This window comes from Sinocyclocheilus anshuiensis, unplaced genomic scaffold, assembly GCF_001515605.1.
Source record: "Sinocyclocheilus anshuiensis isolate Anshui unplaced genomic scaffold, SAMN03320099.WGS_v1.1 scaffold446, whole genome shotgun sequence".
NCBI lineage: Eukaryota > Metazoa > Chordata > Actinopteri > Cypriniformes > Cyprinidae > Sinocyclocheilus > Sinocyclocheilus anshuiensis.
Genome location: NW_015544247.1, coordinates 2,291,512 through 2,311,218, shown reverse-complemented (window position 1 = coordinate 2,311,218; position 19,707 = coordinate 2,291,512). Strand labels below are relative to the sequence as shown.

Genomic DNA, 19,707 nt, shown 5'->3' with positions numbered 1-19,707 from the left:
TCCTGAGCTTGTCACACTCTGGAGAGGTAAACATAACCATCCAATCATTAACAATTTGTAGTGTTCATGAGTTTGTAAAGACTATTAAACAGATCACAGGCCCATAGCAATAATTTAAACATCAATTCATGCTACATTGTTGTGCACAGGCAGCTCAAACAAATATTTTATTAATCAAAGAGGCTATAAAATCAAATATTTATTTCCAAAAATCGCCCTGTGGAGAACTAAATGAAGCAATAAAAGTAAAAAATATTTCTTAGAAAAAACAGCTGCAGTGCACATGTTCTGTAAGTGGAAGGACTACAGAATTTAAATAAATGAAACACATAACTGTTTTTGAGAACAAATGAGAATGAAAAAGAGTATTTCTAGCCAGCACAGAATGCATCCAGATAAGCACACTGCAAATAAGAGATTTCACATAAAGGCTGATGACTCGGCCTGATAGATAGATAGATAGATAGATAGATAGATAGATAGATATCTTGAGATTTTTGTCACTAAGAGCTCCAGCCAAATAAAAGAGTAGTGTCTGTTTTTACTGTAGGACTTAGAGTTCAACCTGAATATGTCAGAACTGACTGTTGGGTTATGGATGGCCTGCAGAGGGGGGGTCTCCACCTCCACCTAATGCCACTGACATATCCATCTATTTCAGCTGATCACCACCTCTGGCACCTTCATAATGAGTGCCTGCTGAGAAACACTATTAGCTATTCTCTCTCTCCCTTTCTCGCTCTCTCTCTTCTGTCTTTATGCAGAGCTCAATTTAATCACTAATCTTCCTGCAGTAGCACATGATAAGACACGGTGCCTTATCCAGCGTAGCTTGCCGTTTGCACAAAATGCACAATATCTCAGCTGGTTACTGTCTTATAATCTATAAAATGTAAGCAAAGCAAATCTTCAGTCCTACATTCGCTTTCTGTATTTTCATTTAAGAAGTCCTAGTGAGAGAAACGGATTACTTCTGGATATAAACTGATTGTTATTTTTTTCCAAACAAATTCAATTTCAGGTACTACATACTGTAAATAAATATGAATTCAATGTAAAACTCTCTGTTAAAAGAATGAGAGTAGAAGAAATTAATAATGCATAGAGGATGGTGATAATCTTATATGTACACTGTGTGCACTGACCAGGTGATTAGACAGTTCAGTAACACAAACCTGCAATGTCAGCAAGCCTGCAAACAACATATAATGCAAGTAGGAACAGCTTGGCCTGCATTCTTAATGTATATTAATATGTCTCACACATATGCTGGACAGAGGCAAGAGATTCATTTAGATTACATGAATTATAAAGCACATCACTTAACTCAGAAATAAGCTGTGTTTCTCATGCTGCGTATTATGAGAAGCACATTATTATAGTATATAGGAGTGTTGGTATGTTTTATTGAGGCGTATAATATTACTCCACAACGTGCTAATCAGTAAAAACTCTACTGGAGTCAATAATTATAATTAGCTGTGCATTTTGAGCTGTGATTAGTGAGTAGAGGCTAATACAGTTTAATATGTTAGTAGCTCAAAGAGTGAAGGACAAAGAGTGAAAGAGAGAGAGTATAATCCTTAAGAGGACTTAACTTCAAACCTTTCACTTTACCTCTCACTTCTCATCTTACTGCAGGCAACATGGACAAAAACACAGTTTAGTGCCCCTAACAATTACTTCATGTTTCTAAAAGCAGCTTCGTCTACCATCTAGGAAGGGGTTAAAGGAATAGATCAGGCAAAAATTTTAATTCTGTCATAATTTATTAAACTTTAAGTCAATACAAACTGGTATGACTTTCTTCTGTCATATGAACAAAAAACATCTAATTTTGTTTTGAGCTTCATTGTAAGGAAGAATGTTTTACAGGTTTGGAATGACATGAGGGTGAAGGTATCAATGGATGACAGTACCTGATTGTTGCAAAGGGACCAATTGGTTATCAAAACCTATATTTTCAATAAAAATTGACTGTTGTACAGCTGCAGTGCCTGCAGTCGACTCTTAATTGCCGCATTGTGATTCATAGAGTGAGGGGAAAAACATTCAGAAACTGTGATGTGGGTGGTTGATGAATGCAAATTAAATTAAAACATTTATATATTTAATTCACAATTATAACAAACAGACCCTGACCCTGCCAAAGCTCACTGGGAAAAAGGGGAAAACAGACATTTGGTGTGCCACCTGCTGCCCCCGCTGGAGCCAAGACAGCTCACAAACATGCACCAGTACATTAGCATTCCAGAGCACCTCAGAGGACTAGTTATTTAGGCAATAGCAAGGTCAAATGAGAGAATTTAAGAAGAGTCATGAAAGTAAAATGTATCTGGTTTCCAGATACAAAGGGAAGTGATGTTGTTCACTGGAATAGGACAATATACCCAAGTGCAGCAGAAGGTCAAATGACGAGGACATCTGCCATTAGGCTCTAGTGAAGCTGCTTCAGGAAGGTATTTAAAAATCCCTGTGGAGAGTGTACTGATGCAAGGTAACATGAACCAAAAAACAGGCAAAGACATAAAACTTAGAAGATTCAGAAACATAGAGATTGTAAAGTCGACGAGAAACATTATTCACAATCCATTTTACTTCCATTATGTGAAATATACTTAAGTGGAACTAATGGACATAGACATTAAGTGCTAATGGGTATACTTAATGGAATAATTTGGTTATTGCTCATAGTTTAAATCACTATGCCCGATTATTTACCTGCCCACATGTTTTTCTGGAGATCACCGACAAAAGCCCAAAATCTGAGGCAAATGTGCTCCTTCATGCGAGTGAAGATCACATAGTGTGAATTATCAGCGTTGCCTATGCCTGAGACATATTTAGCAGGCTAAATATCTGGACCTGTCTGCAATTCAGAGTCTTGCATTGTGTTTTGGCTGGAAATGACATCTGCAACAACCTACAGTACAGCCAAAGGGAGAGCAAGATACAGGGTAATTCTGCTCATGTGTGATCTTACGTAATTTAATGTACTGTACAGTTTTACTTCTCGCGCATATGTTTTGTAAATGAGACATAGTTGTTGGGGGTTCCTCCTAGTGAAATACTGTGCAATGTATGACCCCAAGTCGTTGATCTGTCATGTAATGTGCAAACAGCAAATTTATGATACCCAAAACAGTCGTGATCTGACAACACTGAAAACCGGGGAGTGTATTGGCGGCATAAGGAAAGTAGTTTCAGAAGTCATTTCAGAGGCAGATAACATTTTGACGAAAGATTATACTACTTTAGAAAAACCTGCACTATGCAACTAGTAAGTCAACAGGTGCAGATTATTATATATAGTGATGAATACAACAGTGTCAGTAGTCCATATTGACCTCTGAAGTCTAGATTTGAAGCAGGGTTATAACATTTGTATGAGGCAGTATACTGTCAAAATGCTCTGCTTCATTACAGGGTAAAACGGTTGTGCAAGAGAACTTTCTGCACTGTGGTAATGTTATCTTCGTTATAATGGTCAATGGTCTGTAACAGAGAAATCACATATTCTTCTGCAGGGCATTTTGTACTTGCAGATTATACATGAAGCAATTATGCTGAATCTTATCTTCTAATGAATCACTGTTTGTACTGTTGAGATTATATTTTGCATTTAGAAAAGAAAAAGAAGGGGAAAAAATTACAGTAGTTTTTGTCTCTGACCTCTGAGGACTGTTTTCAGGTTGACTTTGGCCTGATGGTGAAGGTCATCAACGCAGGCTGGTCTGGATCCTGGCAGGAAGACATTCTCCTGTTGGTGCCAGGGGGCTGTGTAGTGCACCGACCACTTGCTCTCCTCATCTAGACTGGACACCGCTACAAGAAACAAGGACAGATTAAAATTCAACATGTTTAAAGGAAGAAGGTCAGGGGTTTGTGTAATAGCGCACTGCAACTAATTAGACTGCTGAAAATGGTATATATGAAAAGATATACAGCATTTTTTCTCCTAAATAACAGATGGGAGACATTAAATTAAAGTGTACTAAACATTTTTGTTGCTCCAGCTTTGACCAGAATGAGCTTCCACTGATGGTCCAGGTTGGCTTATGTTAGTTAGTGTTGGTTTAACTGGTAGACTACAAGGTCTAAGGTCTTTGTGGTGGAGCTATACACCAGAAATGCACATATTTTCAATGGAAATACCTGAGGTCTTTTAGCTTTTAGAACTATTTAGGGGTGCAAATACAGCTACCTGGCTGATATTAGTGATATTTTTTACCATAATTTAACACTCAAAGATAATCTTTAAAAATACTAATACATTAGTTGGTCTCAAAATGAAAATTCAACCTTTAGATTTTCAATTATAATGATGCCTACTTGTAGCATTCATTTTCATTTATTTATATACTTTACATAAAATAGTACAAAATGATAATACTAGCCATAACAACAAATTAATTATTGGCTTATCAGTATGAGCCAGAATTTTAAAATTAGTTTTAATGCTAATCAACTCAACCCAGATGTCAGCAGGAGGAGATATAATTCAGACAGAAAGAAAAACTCTGCCTTTGGCTGCAGCCGCTGGGCATATAAGATTTGGGAGCTGCAGTCATGTGCAGTCTCTTAGGCTCCCTCAGAGAGAACACATGAAAAACTGCATGAAGGGGCCGAGCCAATCAAACACTTCTGCACCACTGCGTCTAAAGACACTGGAGACATGCTTGTCTCTGGCTGGTGCCTTGACAACCCAGATTAAACGATCAATTATGCCAAGGCCCTCCGGGTAAGATTAACCAGGTCAGTCTTATCAATGCATTTTTCCATATAAAAAGTATGTCAGTGATTATAGATTATTCACAATAATAGTTTCCTCAAGTGCAAGAGGTCATGCGAGAATACTAAGTCATGAGCTGAAAATACATGAAGGTAGAATTCACTAATCCACCAAAACATCAATGATTCTGTTGGAATATACCCTAAGGCTAATTCAAATATGTAAACAAGTACAGTATAAGCGTAATCTAAACTTAAATGTACATTTATAACATGCATCAGTATTGTTATTGATAGTCATATATATATATATATATATATATATAATCTACCATTGTCTCATACCAAACCAGCAGTTAATATAAATTTTTTATCTAATTAATTACAGGGTGCTGCGATTAATTAATCTAATTAAGCGATATCACACCAGCAGCAAGAGCAATATCACACGAGTGCTGTTTTTGTCACGAAGAACACGAGTGCAAATGTGATTTTATACAACAGTTCAGTAAATAATAAATTAATATTGTGCTATATTTTAAACACAATATTATGTGTTTTTGTTCAATTTTGCCAATGAAAATATTACCTAAAAAGCCACAGAAGAACTGTTGTGCACGCGCGTCTACGAGCAACACAGCGGGGAATGAATCCGCGTTTTGAACGAATCATGTGAGCCAACGATTCAAAGGCCATCCATGAAAAGAGCCATTTACTTCATTCCTGAAGGAATCAGCCATTTGAACGAATCGACTCATAAAGACACTTACCGCCACCTGCTGGTAGTTTTAGTTTCTTAGAGTATAATTTAATTTATTAAAAAAAACATTGAAGGGATAGTTCACCAAAAATAAATAAATAAATAAATTCTGTCATAATTTACTCACCCTCGTGTTGTTTCAAACCTGAATGACTTACTTTCTTTTACACAGCATAAAAGAAGGTATTTTGAATACTGTTTGTAACTAAGCTGTTTTGGTCACTAGTGACTTTCATTGCATGAACAAAAAATACTGAGATGTTTCTCAAATTATCTTCTTGTATGTTCCATACTTTGCAGCACCCTGTAATTAGTTAGATAAAAAATGTAATCGACTGACAGCCCTAATATATATATATATATGCTGATTATATATGTATATATAATCACATTTGGTGAACACTCAAGGTAGAATATATTAAAAATGAACAAAACAGGGCATCATTGCATTACATCACCAATACAAAAAGAATCACTCAAAGTTGCAGAACAAGGTCACTATAAGGAGTTCAATGCCCCGCTATAAAAAGAAACTCGCAAACAAATGTAGCACACGCTCCGAATCAGATACATGCAACCCACAGCAGCAGTGATGAATAACCCCACACCCCAAACTACTTCAGTCTACTTGACCTTGAGATGCACGTGTGATAAGATAAACCAAAACCAATACTGTACATGATAAGAGGAGCTTACCCTTCTTTTTGAAGTACTTAATGACAGATTTAAGAGTGGTCGAGATGAACACCATTGTGACGGGTGATCGATCCCCTGAGAGATGTGCGCATAAGGATATATTAGTCCACCATCAGAGCGAGTGAGTGTGAGGAAGAGAAAGGGGGCAAAATCTACCCACTACCCATACGACACTCTCTCTTTACTCATTTTACGCTGACTGGCACAGCATGCAACACTCCCCCTCCTCTTCTACCTCTCTCTCTCTTTCTCTATCACTCTCTCTCACATACATTTGCCCACCCCAGAGGATATTCAGTTGCTGTTTGAGTTGTACTCTCTCTCTTTCTGCATCCGCCTTCCTCTGCTCATCAATTGTGCGTCTCTCCTCCCCTAGTGTCTTTAGCTGTAGTGCATGTCTCTCTGTCGCATTGCATAGGTTTAAGTCTCTCTCACCTTGCCTTTACTGCTGTGGAGGTATAACAAACTTGGATCCGTGCCATACACTATGGATCACTGACAATCAGCCTATTGTTTTTCTCTACACCGCTGCAGCCCCTGCCACTCCTCCTTTCGCTCTGTCCTTTTCTTTTGAGCTGGGGCTTTTGAGCTTTTGAGTTTGAAAAGGATCCTAGGGCATTCAGCAGAGATTAAGGTGGTGGTCACCCACCCAGCTCTTATTTAGGGGCTCATTGCTGCAGTATTTCATTAGTGTTGAAGCAAGTGTAAGTTTCTTTCTCCTCCTTGCTCCATTTTTTTTCTTTCTAATGAACTGTGAACGGCCACTCAGCATTTTCACACGTGAGGTTGGTCAGAACTGCATTTGGATTCAGTGCACATGACTCACAGCTGTGGGTTTGCGATATCACTTTATGCCTTTGACATACAGTGAACCTTTGGGGCAGAGAAGACACATTAAGTATTCAGACCTTCAAGTTGGGTTTCTTGAGCAAAGGACAATTAGACCTGGTATCTAATAAGCATGGTGTGCCAATCAGCGGTGCTGTAAATTAGAGCCCTCTGTTCATCATAGCACACTCAGATGACACACAGATGGCCATGATACATTGACATTGATCCAACGCGGCTACCATCATATAGAGCGTGATGACCACTCAGTGGCACAGCAAATGTCTCTCCCTGCTTTTTGCACTTTATGAATAAGAATAGGCTACAAAAATCTGAAGTATGCTGTAACAGTTTTGTACAACAGTGGTAAAAATGTTAATTGCCCTTTTCCCACTAATAAACTGATTTGGTAGTTCTCCCTTTTGTCAAATTCCAATTTACTGGAATTTGACACCACTTTACTTTATTTTGGGCGAATCTGAATAAATATTATGCAACATTTCAAAATTGCAGCTTTGTGTATATTTCATCAGTAGCGTACGGAATTTTATGATTCTGGTTTTGATTCCTCTCACACATTCTAGTTATTGAAAATGGTGTATTTAAAGTCATGATGAAACATCTGAGCGAAACAGATCATCAAAAAAGCGGGTGGGGGGGAAATTGTAGGGCATGGAATTAGTTCTATCCACCCATGTTGACTGGATGGAGGCAGATCTAAATGCAAGCTTGTCGACTGTAAGAAAGGGTTGGGGTTTAAGCAGGCTAAATAATTGGAGAAGTCTGGCATACATCACCAGGGAGAAGTCTGTTGTTTCACCAGAAGTTCGAGTTATGACATTCGGATCAAAAATTATGAGGTATTTTTTTAATGCACAGATGAATTAACACCCTTCAGTCTTTAAGAGGCAGCATAAATGCAATCCAGTTATTGATCTCAACTACATAAACAGTACAAAATAACAAACTCTTAACAAAACTAAAAAAATAATTCTTAATGTAATGTGCTGTAAATAAGCCAGTTTAAACATTCAAGTGCATGAAGAGGATAAACAGAACTCAATTCAGTACTCGCGCACTATTATTTGAGGCATTTGTGCAAACACAGAATTGCATCTTTCGCATATCCTTGCGCTTGAAGGGCACATACACAAAAAATTATCTCACAATACCCTTCTCTGCAAAGATTCTCTTAAATAGTCGGTTATGTCTTAAATGAACGTATACAGTGAAGAAAGAAATTGCATGCGTATCATTATGTTGGATCTGTGCTTCCGGTCTTAAAGGGACAGCAGCCTATACCTGCTGCTCTCTGTCATTGATGTAAATAACAAACAAACACAACACAACTTTAACAAAGATGAATCTGTATTTAATTTATACAGTGAACTGTGCAGTGTTGTTTTACACTTAATTATTACATGTATGTGCTTGAAAACTAATTTTAGACCTTACTTTATTTGCAGCTTTACTATTTTTATCTTGCAATTTGTTTATTTGTTCTTATTTTATTATTGACGCTTCACTTGTCTTTAATAATGTTTGACCTTTATTTGTTATGCTAGTAGTTTTTGGTATCGAAGAAGTACTTAAAGTGTTATTTAAATAATAATTAAAAAAAAAAATCCAAAAAGGACCGATCTGTGACTCAAACCCTGTAATATGTGACCCTGGACTACAAAACCAGTCTTAAGTCGCTGGGGTATATTTGTAGCAAGAGCCAAAAATACATTGTATGGGTCAAAATTATAGATTTTTATTTTATGCCAAAAATCATTAGGATATTAAGGAAAGATCATGTTCCATGAAGATATTTTATATATTTCCTACTGTAAATATATTAAAACTTAATTTTTGATTAGTAATATGCATTGCTAAGAACTTAATTTGGACAACTTTAAAGGCGATTTTCTCAATATTTTGATTTTTTTGCACCCTCAGATTCCAGATATTCAAATAGTTGTATCTCGGCCAAATATTGTCCTATCTTAACAAACCATACATCAATGGAAATCTTATTTATTCAGCTTTCAGATGATGTATTAATCTAATTTTCTAAAAATGGACCCTTATGACTGGTTTTGTGGTGCAGAGTCACATATGATTTGAACCATGAGATTTGTGATCCGTTGCACCCTACTCTCTTGACTTGTTATTTGAAGCAAAAATACATTCACTGAAGTTTTTGTGTTATTCAGGCTAGTTAAATTAATTTTGGGCTACCAAAATCTGAAGAATGCCTGCCCGAAGGGCTACCAGGGATTTAAAAAATGTGCAAGCCCTGATTTGGCGCCAATATAAAAAAACAAAACAAAACAAAACAAAACAAAAAAAAACGGTCATCTCAGTTCCCTACATGGTAACTACTGATCCGCTTTGCTTGTTTTTTTCCTGGTTGATGTTGTGTATTCCGTTGGCTTACACTGGCTCAGCTAAAGGGCACCCTCATAATGAGATTGGGGTACAGCCCCCTAAAATGCTAAAAACTTTCTGCCTGATGATCCTATTGTGTTTAGTGGTTTACAGCACAACCAGTCCTGAAACACACATACTCATATACACACACACAAACTCTAGCACTCCTCCTCCCCATGTCCCAGACAAGACATTAACTGAAGAAGACAAACTTGTCCATGTAAAGCAGCTGGAGGGCCAACATAAATGCCCATTAAACACTAGCCTGAGGAGATGAACAACAGCTAAATTAATATACCTCACATAACCCAATATTGCTTTTCACTCACTGCATACCCGAAGAACATATGGCAAATTGCATACCTATAGAAGAAACAACTCTTAATGACTTGCATCGATATACAAACCATGGTTCAGTTGGGATTTTAATTCTGCATTCGTGCTGATACAATAGAAATGAATAGGACCATAATGAGACAGAATGGGGATTGTGAACAAAACTCCAGCAGTGTGTGGACTCCCTCAAAGACGTCTTAGCTATTGTGTGTCGCTGTGTGAAAATGCCAGACAGACAGAAAAACGTCTCTAGGTTACGTATGTAACCATGGTGCGTCTGGCTCTCTCTCTCTCTAGGGGGGTGGGAAGAAACCGCAGCGCGGGCTTCCGAACACTGAGAGAGAGAGCCGCGGATCTAGCGGGTGAGGACCGAGAAAAGGACGAGCCCGTCTCGGATCCCTCCGCTAAATCCACCCGCGATCCCCACGACAACAGTCTACGCCGTGCCTCGGCAACAGCGGGACCGCTGCCAGCGGGATCGCGAGCCTGGCCGCTCTCATCAAACACAGCCAGGCGTGAGCGGAGCATACGCAGTGAGAGTAACTCGCAGTGATGACAATCAGCTCCTCGAAAGCTGACCGTGCATGCTCCGCTCCCAAACAAACGACACACAAATCGTGTGTATCCCCCGCCGCCAGATATCGTGGGCAGGGAGGAACACAGCGTTTGTAATGCCGTTCGCTCGCCATAGACTTTTTCATGATTGTTTTTTATATATGCTTGTGCAGACAGACAACAGTAAATAGACTGACACATACATGCCGGATGCGCTTTTATACTTTCTGGTGCTTACGTCACCCCGCTCGTGACGTCTCGCTACGCCATTGGACTGATTTGACACGTGCTTCAGAACGCGGTCACGCAAGGGCGTTCCCAAAGCGACTTCGACGCAGCTCGAGTTCCTGAAGGGGAACATAGTATACCACAAAAGACAGGAAGGAAAAGGAAGAAAGCACTTGAACTTTAATGAGGAATGGGTTTGTAGACAGGCTTTGCTCTGTGTGTATAATATTTAAGCTACAAAAAACTAGTTCAAATGTGCGTAATTTTTTTATTTTTTAGAAGTGGCAGTCCTGGCTGGGTGCTCAGATGAAAGATAAGAAAAACACAAAATTTTAAATTTTGGTGCATCCCTATTTAAAATCCATTTGGGGCATGATACTTTTGCATATGTGTTTTTTGCAATGAAGATCAGCAGAGCAATATCCTTAGTATTTTTAAGTCAGAAAGGTTTCATTAGCAATAACTATTATATCTTGAATCAGAATTTTCCATCTTGATGTTTATTCCCCTTTTCCTCTGATTAAACAGCCTTAACAAATGCAAATAAATATTCACTGCAATCACTCTTATATTCATATATTCATAAGAGAGATAATAGTAGCTGAAAAGGTTAGGCTGTTCTATCACCTTTAATCAAAGCAGTCATCACACTGACAACGTTCCCTTCATAGTGAGCAAAAACATGGCTGATTAGAGAGAATCCAAAAAAGAGTCCCCTAGCAACAGTAGAGGAAAGAGAGGGTACTTCAGTGAGTGAGCGAGTCACGTGAGGCCTGCCCACACCTGCACAACAGCCCTTATCATTCGTCCTGCATGCTACGGTTCACACAATGGACCCACTCAGTCCAGTGTCTGCAGTCTTCAGGTTAACAACCTCTGCCCACATATCGCTGGTGAAAACAAACATGCAGGACAACTGGACAGAATTACAAATATAAATCAAAGGAGCAGCCAATATGTATTGATCACAATGTAAAAATGCTACCCACAGATTATATTGTAATCCAGATACTTCCTGAAACAGGTTTTAAGAATGAGCTATCACTGTATGATGTCATTTATGTCATGTTACGATGCACAGAATGACATAATAGAAAAAATATAATTCATAATTATAATCCCCACTTGTTATAAACAACTAACAGACTAGCGAGCATTAATGATACTGCACTTCAATCATGCGGTTTATTGAGATGTGTACTATTACTATATATAAATTTGATAGATTTTTTCAGAAAACAAAACGTAATATCTTAAGTCATTTTGCTTCTAAATGTATCTTAAATGTGAATGTATCTTGATTTAAGAATGTTCAGACATTTCTAATGGAAAACAAGATAAAATACTAAGTAAGACAGACTTTTTTGGGGCAGTGTAGGGACAAGAATAGCATACTAAGTTGTGGGCAGGCCCTTTTACCCTAAACCAGAAGCAACTCTCTAGTTGCTTAAAAATTGCCCCTGCACAATTAAACAATCGATTATGGCTGTCGTGATTAAAATGAAAGGTGAAAATGAATGAAGTGTCTATTCGAGGAATTACATTTTGATTCGCTCACACTGCATCAGATTGCTTTTTACGCATTGTTTTTTGCAGCGTTGAGCTTTATAACCAGTGACACACGTTTCCGTTGAGCTTAGGAATGCAACGGCCAATCAGAGGCATTCAGATTAGTCAGCACTGTAAACAAGTTGTTGAGTGTGAGCGCTCACTGATTGATTTCTTTGCACTCATGAAACCATGCTGTTTAAATACAATGTAAATAAAAGATTAATTCCGTAGCTTCAGTGATTATAATGGGAGTTTTTGCGCAACTTGCGCTAGACTAGACTAATGTCTTGGACCCACCAATGTTTGTCTGTGAAGCCAGAGCCAGAATATGTGATGAGCTGTTTACCCAAAATGCCGACACAAAACACAAAAAAGTTTTTTTTTTTATGTATTCTATTAATCAACATTAATAATCATTATTGCAATATCAAGAGCAATAATCGACAATAAAAAATTTTGTCATAATATTGCAGCCCTATTAGCTCCTGTTTTTAAATAAGATACAATTTTAAACAGTCAATTGTTATTGGCAACAGTTTAAAGTATTCTGATTGATTTAAGTATTTGGTTAAATGTAAGTATTTGACATTTAAGACATTAAGGTGGTGATAAAAACTGCCCTCACAAATGTAAAAAGTGCCCCTTAATGGAAAATTAAATTTTCTGACCCTGCTAGCAACACCCTTGCAACCACAGCACCTTAGCAAGTGCATAGCAACAGCCATAGTAAGCATGTAGCACTCAGGCAAATCAAGTGTATTTTACTATTTAAAGTGCTTTCTCCTCAGAAAGGCTTTTACAGTACATTTAAATTTACTGTTTCGCCTGTAAACTGTAAAATAGCTGATATATTTAAGCTTGTGGTGAACATTCAAGTTGCTACATTGCTTCATAAACAGCCTGTAGTTAAGCTAATGGCCTATATTACTTGGTGGAAAAAGTGATTATCATCATTAATAAATTTCCACCATTTTATGAACGCAATAAGTCTCCTAAGGCAGTGTAACAAACAGTATCTCTCTTAACTTATTGCTTTATTACTGGGTGGGTGACTATTTATGACCATCAAAATAAAGGCAATAAGACAATACTGCTGACTACTAGAATTCATGATAATTACTAAGTAGGCATAGCAATAAAATCACAACATTAAAAAGATTGCATGGTAAGACAGAGCTTGCATGGACACGAAATAAACATGGATATGCAAGAGAATCGGAGTCTGTATGAGGCTGGAGCTCTATCTCGGCTGATTACACACAACAAAAGCCCTTGTGCCTGACTCTTACATGACCTGGTTATGGTTACTAGGGTAGCTGTGTTTCAATTTGGTGATAAAATCCATCAAGGGCTGTACATCTTGGCTCAATTCTAAATCAACAAGACCCACACACAATATTGCCTGAGTGGAGCATGTGAAGAGGAACGGCTGATTTTCAAGGGCACTTGATGTGCAAATGCTTCTTAGTTTAAATTGAAAGACATATGTGAACTGACTTACAGATTCAAACATTTGCTGTGTTGGTCAAAGAAGACGATGTTATGTGTCATCTACTGAACTAAGCAAAGATGGTTTATGTGATCATTTGATAGCAAGAAGGTCAGCATCACCTCAGCCACTGCAGAGCCACAGGTTCAGCTCTAGCTGTAAGCCAATAAGATCAGGACATTGGCTCAGAATGTGAAGAAAGCTCTTGTGTCAGCACAAAGCAGACCAGCTCTAATAAAAGCCTATAACTACACACACAACATGCACATAAACACCTTCACCTATATTCAAGCAAGACAGACTGGTCATTACCTCACATTTATGTAAGGATGCACTTTATATCTGATACTTGATTGGATAGAGATGTTTTTTTTCATGGTTGCTAGGGCACTCTGGCTGGTTTCTAAGGTGTTGCTATGCGGTTGCTAGGGTATTCTGGGAGATTGCCAGGGTGTTGCTATTAAAGTGTTTTGAATTATTTCATTTTAAGTATATGAAAGCAAGATCACCGAAAAATCTATTTAACCACAGCTTACTTATTATGTGTTTTGCATTTTTAAAGTTACATTTAATAGTACATTTACAGTTTAGATTGAGATGTTTAAGTCAGTAAGATTTTTTGTAAATAAATGAATTCTTTAATTCAATGCAGTGTTTGAACATTTGGACATTTTTCTAAACACAAACAAAACTTCAGTAACTTAATTTTATTTATATGTTTTTATGATTTCTTGATAGATAACACTCACGTTTTCAAATTATATTACCAGGACACATAAAGATAGATTGGAATATTCATCACTTTAGATAGACACTGAATTTTCTTTCTATGATTCACAAATGAACAATATCTCTCTCTCTCACTGGAGAACAGTAAGGAGGAACAGACATTCAGATTTCTAAGTGCGGAGCATTAAAATATCACTCGAGTCACACCCAGACACAGGCCTGATAAATAATACAGCAGCGAGCCACTCTACTGTGTCTGCTCAAACATATGTGACATATTGATCTGTAACATGTCTGTCCCAGCATCAGCTCCAAAGTGTGCCAATATCTGTGTCAGAAAACTGGGCCAGTTCCAGCACAATGAGAAATACGATCCCCTATAGCATCTCCTGAGCTCATATTGGGATTTGGGATGGTATTTTTACAACCTGGCATAAAGAAACTCTCTTCTATTCTCATCTTATTGAGTACTAAATATGTTTTTGTTAATGTTTGATTTACAAAATTGCTATATGTATTGCATAGATTTGTTAGAGTTTTGTAGTGGACAATTTTTATGTGCTGTAAAAGAGTTGTAGATACCATGTGTGCAGACATGAGAGACAACTGTGTTTGGACTTATTCCCAGACATCCCAGACTGATCTAAACATCTGATTTTGATATCAGATGTTTTGCTTTTGAAGTAATTTTATAGAAATTATACACACTTCTAAGTCACTGGTTCGTTTTATGAATTCTATGTATGTGTGTGTGTGCAGCAGCTGTTTTCAACACTGATAATAATAATAATAAATCTTTCTTGAGAAGAAAATCAGCATATTAGAATGATTTCTGAAAGATCATGTGGCTCTGAAGACTGGAGTAATGACTGCTGAAATTCAGCTTTCCATCACAGGAATAAATGACATTTGAAATTGTATTAAAATAGAAAACTGGCATTTTAAATTGTAATAATATTTCACAATATTACTGTTTTTAATGTATTTTTCAGCCTTAATGAGCATAAGATATTTCTTTTTAAAAACAATACAACAATCTTACCAATTAGAAAGTTTTGAATGGGATGTTAATTATTATAATTTTTTTTTTTTTAGCTTGACAGCCTCAGTTTCCATTCACTTTGATGTATGGAAGAGAGCAGTATGAACAATCTGCTAAACTTCTCCATTTGTGTTTCACAGAAGAAAGTAAGTCATACAGTTTTGGCACAACATGAGGGCAAGTAAATGATGACAGAATTTTTATTTTTGGGTGAACTGAGGTCCGAGTCCTCTCAGATTCCTTAAAAAAAAAAAAAAAAAAATTACATTCAAACTAGGGCTGCACAATTAATCAAATTTCTAATCGCGATTACAATTATGGATGCCACAATTACGTAATTGTTCAAAGTGGCAATTAATCGTTCAAAGTCCACTTATGTTATTCTGCGTGCTTAAGATGCGTTTTTTTCTTTCTACATGTTATCTTAAGGGTTTTTCCCATTATTTTAATTTTAGTTTTAGTATAACATTATAATACCATTCATATTTTTACTTTTTTATAATTTAAAGAAGAAACCAATCCGATGTTTAGTTGACATTTGAGGCTTAATACTATAGAAAAGCACTACAAGTTTTTCAGTTCAGTTTCAGCTTGTTTATTTTCATATAAAAATAAGGCATGCAGTTGCATAAAACAATGGTATAAACATCATTCAATGTAAATTGTGATAATCGTGATTAATAATCGCAATTAAAATTGCAAGGGAATAATCGACAGTTATGATTTTTGTCATAATCGTGCAGCCCTAATTTAAACTGAAAATAAATAATGAATCTGCAATGTAAAAAGAATGGTGCCCTCTTGTGGCACTACATAGTATCTCAGCATTTCATAAACTGACACTTGAGAGGGGAAGGGAGTGTCTCTTGGAAACTTGATGGCAAAAACATTATAACACTAGGAAGTGCAGGTCAGTGCCCCGTTGTAGTGACATTCATAGAGAAAGAGGTGTGCATGTTTGTGAGTGCGAGATGTGTGTGTGCTTCCCTGAGCAGCTGTGTGTAGCACAAAGCCTATTTGAAAGTAATTACATTAATTAGACCGCATTAGAAGTGCTTACCACACCGTATGGACTGTAGACCACCTCACTAAATAAGTATGTGCTACTGTCCAACACGTCTGAAGAGAAGCTGAATCCAAATGACTGCCTACAAACACAGTTACAAACCATTATTATAATACATATTAGGACAGTTGATTTTAGAACAATGTACAATCATATTTGGTATAGTTCTTGCTTTACTGACAGTAGCACTTGAACGTAGTGAATGCCACAAGTTTGTGTAAAACCTTAAGAGCATGTTCTCCAACATGATTTGAGAATGATCCAAAGCGAATCAAGAACTGAATTTTAACTGTAGGTCAATATGTTTTGTTCAGAGACATCTGTCTGCACATCTGATGTAAGTGAAGGGAGCAGCTTGCCTGGTGGATGGGATGAGATTTTAACACAGCCCTAAGAAATCAGCTATGTCGTCTGCCAAGAACTTGAGGCTTAGTCAACATTACACACTCTACAATCTTTCAATATAAGGCCCAAACTAAAACTTTGCTCTAAACAAGCGTGTGCTAAGACTGCATATGAAAAAGGATTAATATTACATGCAATATGTACACATATTTAGTGCTGGATTTAACTTCAGATGCAGTGGGTTTAATCTGAGCAAATAGGCCCACTGGCTTCTTGAGAATCAGATTTGGGTCAGTATGTTATTCAGCATATTTACTTTTCTATTCCACAGAAGAAAGAAAGTCTTACCAGTTTGTAATGACATCAGAGTAAGAAAATTGTGACAAATTTGACGTTTACTGTGAAATATTCTTTAAAGACAGCTAAAACCTAAATTGAAGAACATCTCATTGAACATTCCTGTATTCTCTTTATGGAGCAGATTATCAAAAAATCTCTCTTTAGTTCAGAAACACTTGCTGCTATTGTGTATCTCCGCACTAGACTTGTCATGGCCTGCCTTGTTCCAGACTTCAAACTGGGCAACACATTAAACTACACTTTAATCATCGCACTTCTACTTTTCGCCACCAAAAACTTGTCAAAACCCATCAAGGGTCTATCTCTGAAGTTTTAACACCTGCTAATACTACTGGCCATTCTTTGTTATGCCAACAGAAAATATAAAGTGAGAGAATAAATCCAGCTTTTGCACTTAAGCTACAAAACAAATGTTCTTCTGATGAACGAGAGCAAACTAGATTTGAAGCGCTACCTTTCCAGTCTTGGCAGGATGGACTGAAAGTGTAGTTGGGGTGGCCCTGCAGTGGGACGCCCTTTCGAGCTGGTGGTCCTGCCCAGGGTTTTGGCGCCCATAGTGCATCTTGCTGCTGATGTATTTTGGAGGTGAGGAGTCTGCGGCGAAGGCTGCCCTCCGTCTTGGGCTGGAGGTGTAGTTTGCGAGTATAAAGAGGAAGAAGTTCATCTTCGTCCTCATAGTAGGTCCTATTCCAGCATTTCCCAGCTGGTTCGGTAGAGAGGCAGTCTACGTATGCAATCATCCTGTGCTTGACAGAAGTATCTCAACTTCAGTCCAGGTTGGGACGTTCAACCACAGTTTCCCACATCCACCCTTTTCCTTTTTATCTCCACAGAGCCAAGACAACTAGGCGTCCAGAGAAAGCTCCACAAACATTAGATACCAGCCAGAGTTGGACAATATTCTACAAGAGAAAATCTGGGTTCTCCATAGACAAAATGTCAAACAAGAATCAGTGAAAACACATCTAGTATGTTGTTGTCCTCTCGCTAACTACCTAAAGCTTTAGACTGAGGGAATACGCAAATTAGCCTGCTTGTCTAATCTGTAAACCAGGATTATCCCTTCACATCCAAGTGCTGCTGAAGGCAGGCTTTGCACTACAGATGGTCACCTGGGAAAAGGTGAAAAATAACACTGAACTAAAGGTGGTACAATTATAATTTTTACCTAAATGCTTACAAAATGTATGTGGTTGAGAATGGCTGAGCAGATGAGAAGAGTTGTAACACTACTGTTCCCTTTGATCTCTTTTAGAAGTACAAAAAATGTTTAAAATGGGACAGTGTCCAGGACAGTTATTTTACACAAAGCAGTCTTATTTTTTATTTTATTTTATTGTTAGCCTATATTTTACGCATTTGTCCAATAATTCTATTAACCTTTTTTATTTATTTATTTTTTATAAAATGTGTAAAATGAAGTCGAATTGTTTGATGGAGGTTGGTATAAAAAGTATCAATTAAAAAAAATAAATGAATAAATGAATAAAAATAAAATAATAATATTTTTTTGAAAACAATCTCACTAAATAAAAAATAAATGCAATTAAATGTGTGTTGCAACCCCTGGTAGTGGGTGTGTTGTAACTATAGCACTCCTTGTGCCATGTAATTTACATGATTTAGGGATAAATTGTAGATTTCAAAACAACTTTAACTTGCAGCATATAGATGTGAAAAAAAAAACTATGGGCCAGATTTATTAAACAGGGCAAATTAACGTTAGAGCGCAATTCTGCTAAGACTGCATATGAAAAAGGATTAATATTACATGCAATATGTACACATATTTAGTGCTGGATTTAACTTCAGATGCAGTGGGTTTAATCTGAGCAAATAGGCCCACTGGCTTCTTGAGAATCAGATTTGGGTCAGTATGTTATTCAGCATATTTACTTTTCTATTCCACAGAAGAAAGAAAGTCTTACCAGTTTGTAATGACATCAGAGTAAGAAAATTGTGACAAATTTGACGTTTACTGTGAAATATTCTTTAAAGACAGCTAAAACCTAAATTGAAGAACATCTCATTGAACATTCCTGTATTCTCTTTATGGAGCAGATTATCAAAAAATCTCTCTTTAGTTCAGAAACACTTGCTGCTATTGTGTATCTCCGCACTAGACTTGTCATGGCCTGCCTTGTTCCAGACTTCAAACTGGGCAACACATTAAACTACACTTTAATCATCGCACTTCTACTTTTCGCCACCAAAAACTTGTCAAAACCCATCAAGGGTCTATCTCTGAAGTTTTAACACCTGCTAATACTACTGGCCATTCTTTGTTATGCCAACAGAAAATATAAAGTGAGAGAATAAATCCAGCTTTTGCACTTAAGCTACAAAACAAATGTTCTTCTGATGAACGAGAGCAAACTAGATTTGAAGCGCTACCTTTCCAGTCTTGGCAGGATGGACTGAAAGTGTAGTTGGGGTGGCCCTGCAGTGGGACGCCCTTTCGAGCTGGTGGTCCTGCCCAGGGTTTTGGCGCCCATAGTGCATCTTGCTGCTGATGTATTTTGGAGGTGAGGAGTCTGCGGCGAAGGCTGCCCTCCGTCTTGGGCTGGAGGTGTAGT

The 19,707-nt window shown here is 37.4% G+C and overlaps 1 protein-coding gene across 1 annotated transcript in view; it reads right to left on the bottom strand.

Annotated features, from left to right (window-relative positions):
- LOC107697730 (NHS-like protein 1) overlaps positions 1–18,126 on the bottom strand; it is a 34,586-nt gene extending 16,460 nt beyond the window's left edge. Inside the window, exons 1-2 of the mRNA XM_016498556.1 lie at positions 17,586–18,126; positions 3,673–3,825 (exon numbers count right to left, since the gene is read on the bottom strand). Coding sequence (XP_016354042.1) covers positions 3,673–3,825; positions 17,586–17,871 — 439 coding nt within the window. The 5' untranslated portion in view covers positions 17,872–18,126. The remainder of the gene's footprint in view (positions 1–3,672; positions 3,826–17,585) is intronic.
- Positions 18,127–19,707: the final 1,581 nt, after the last annotated feature.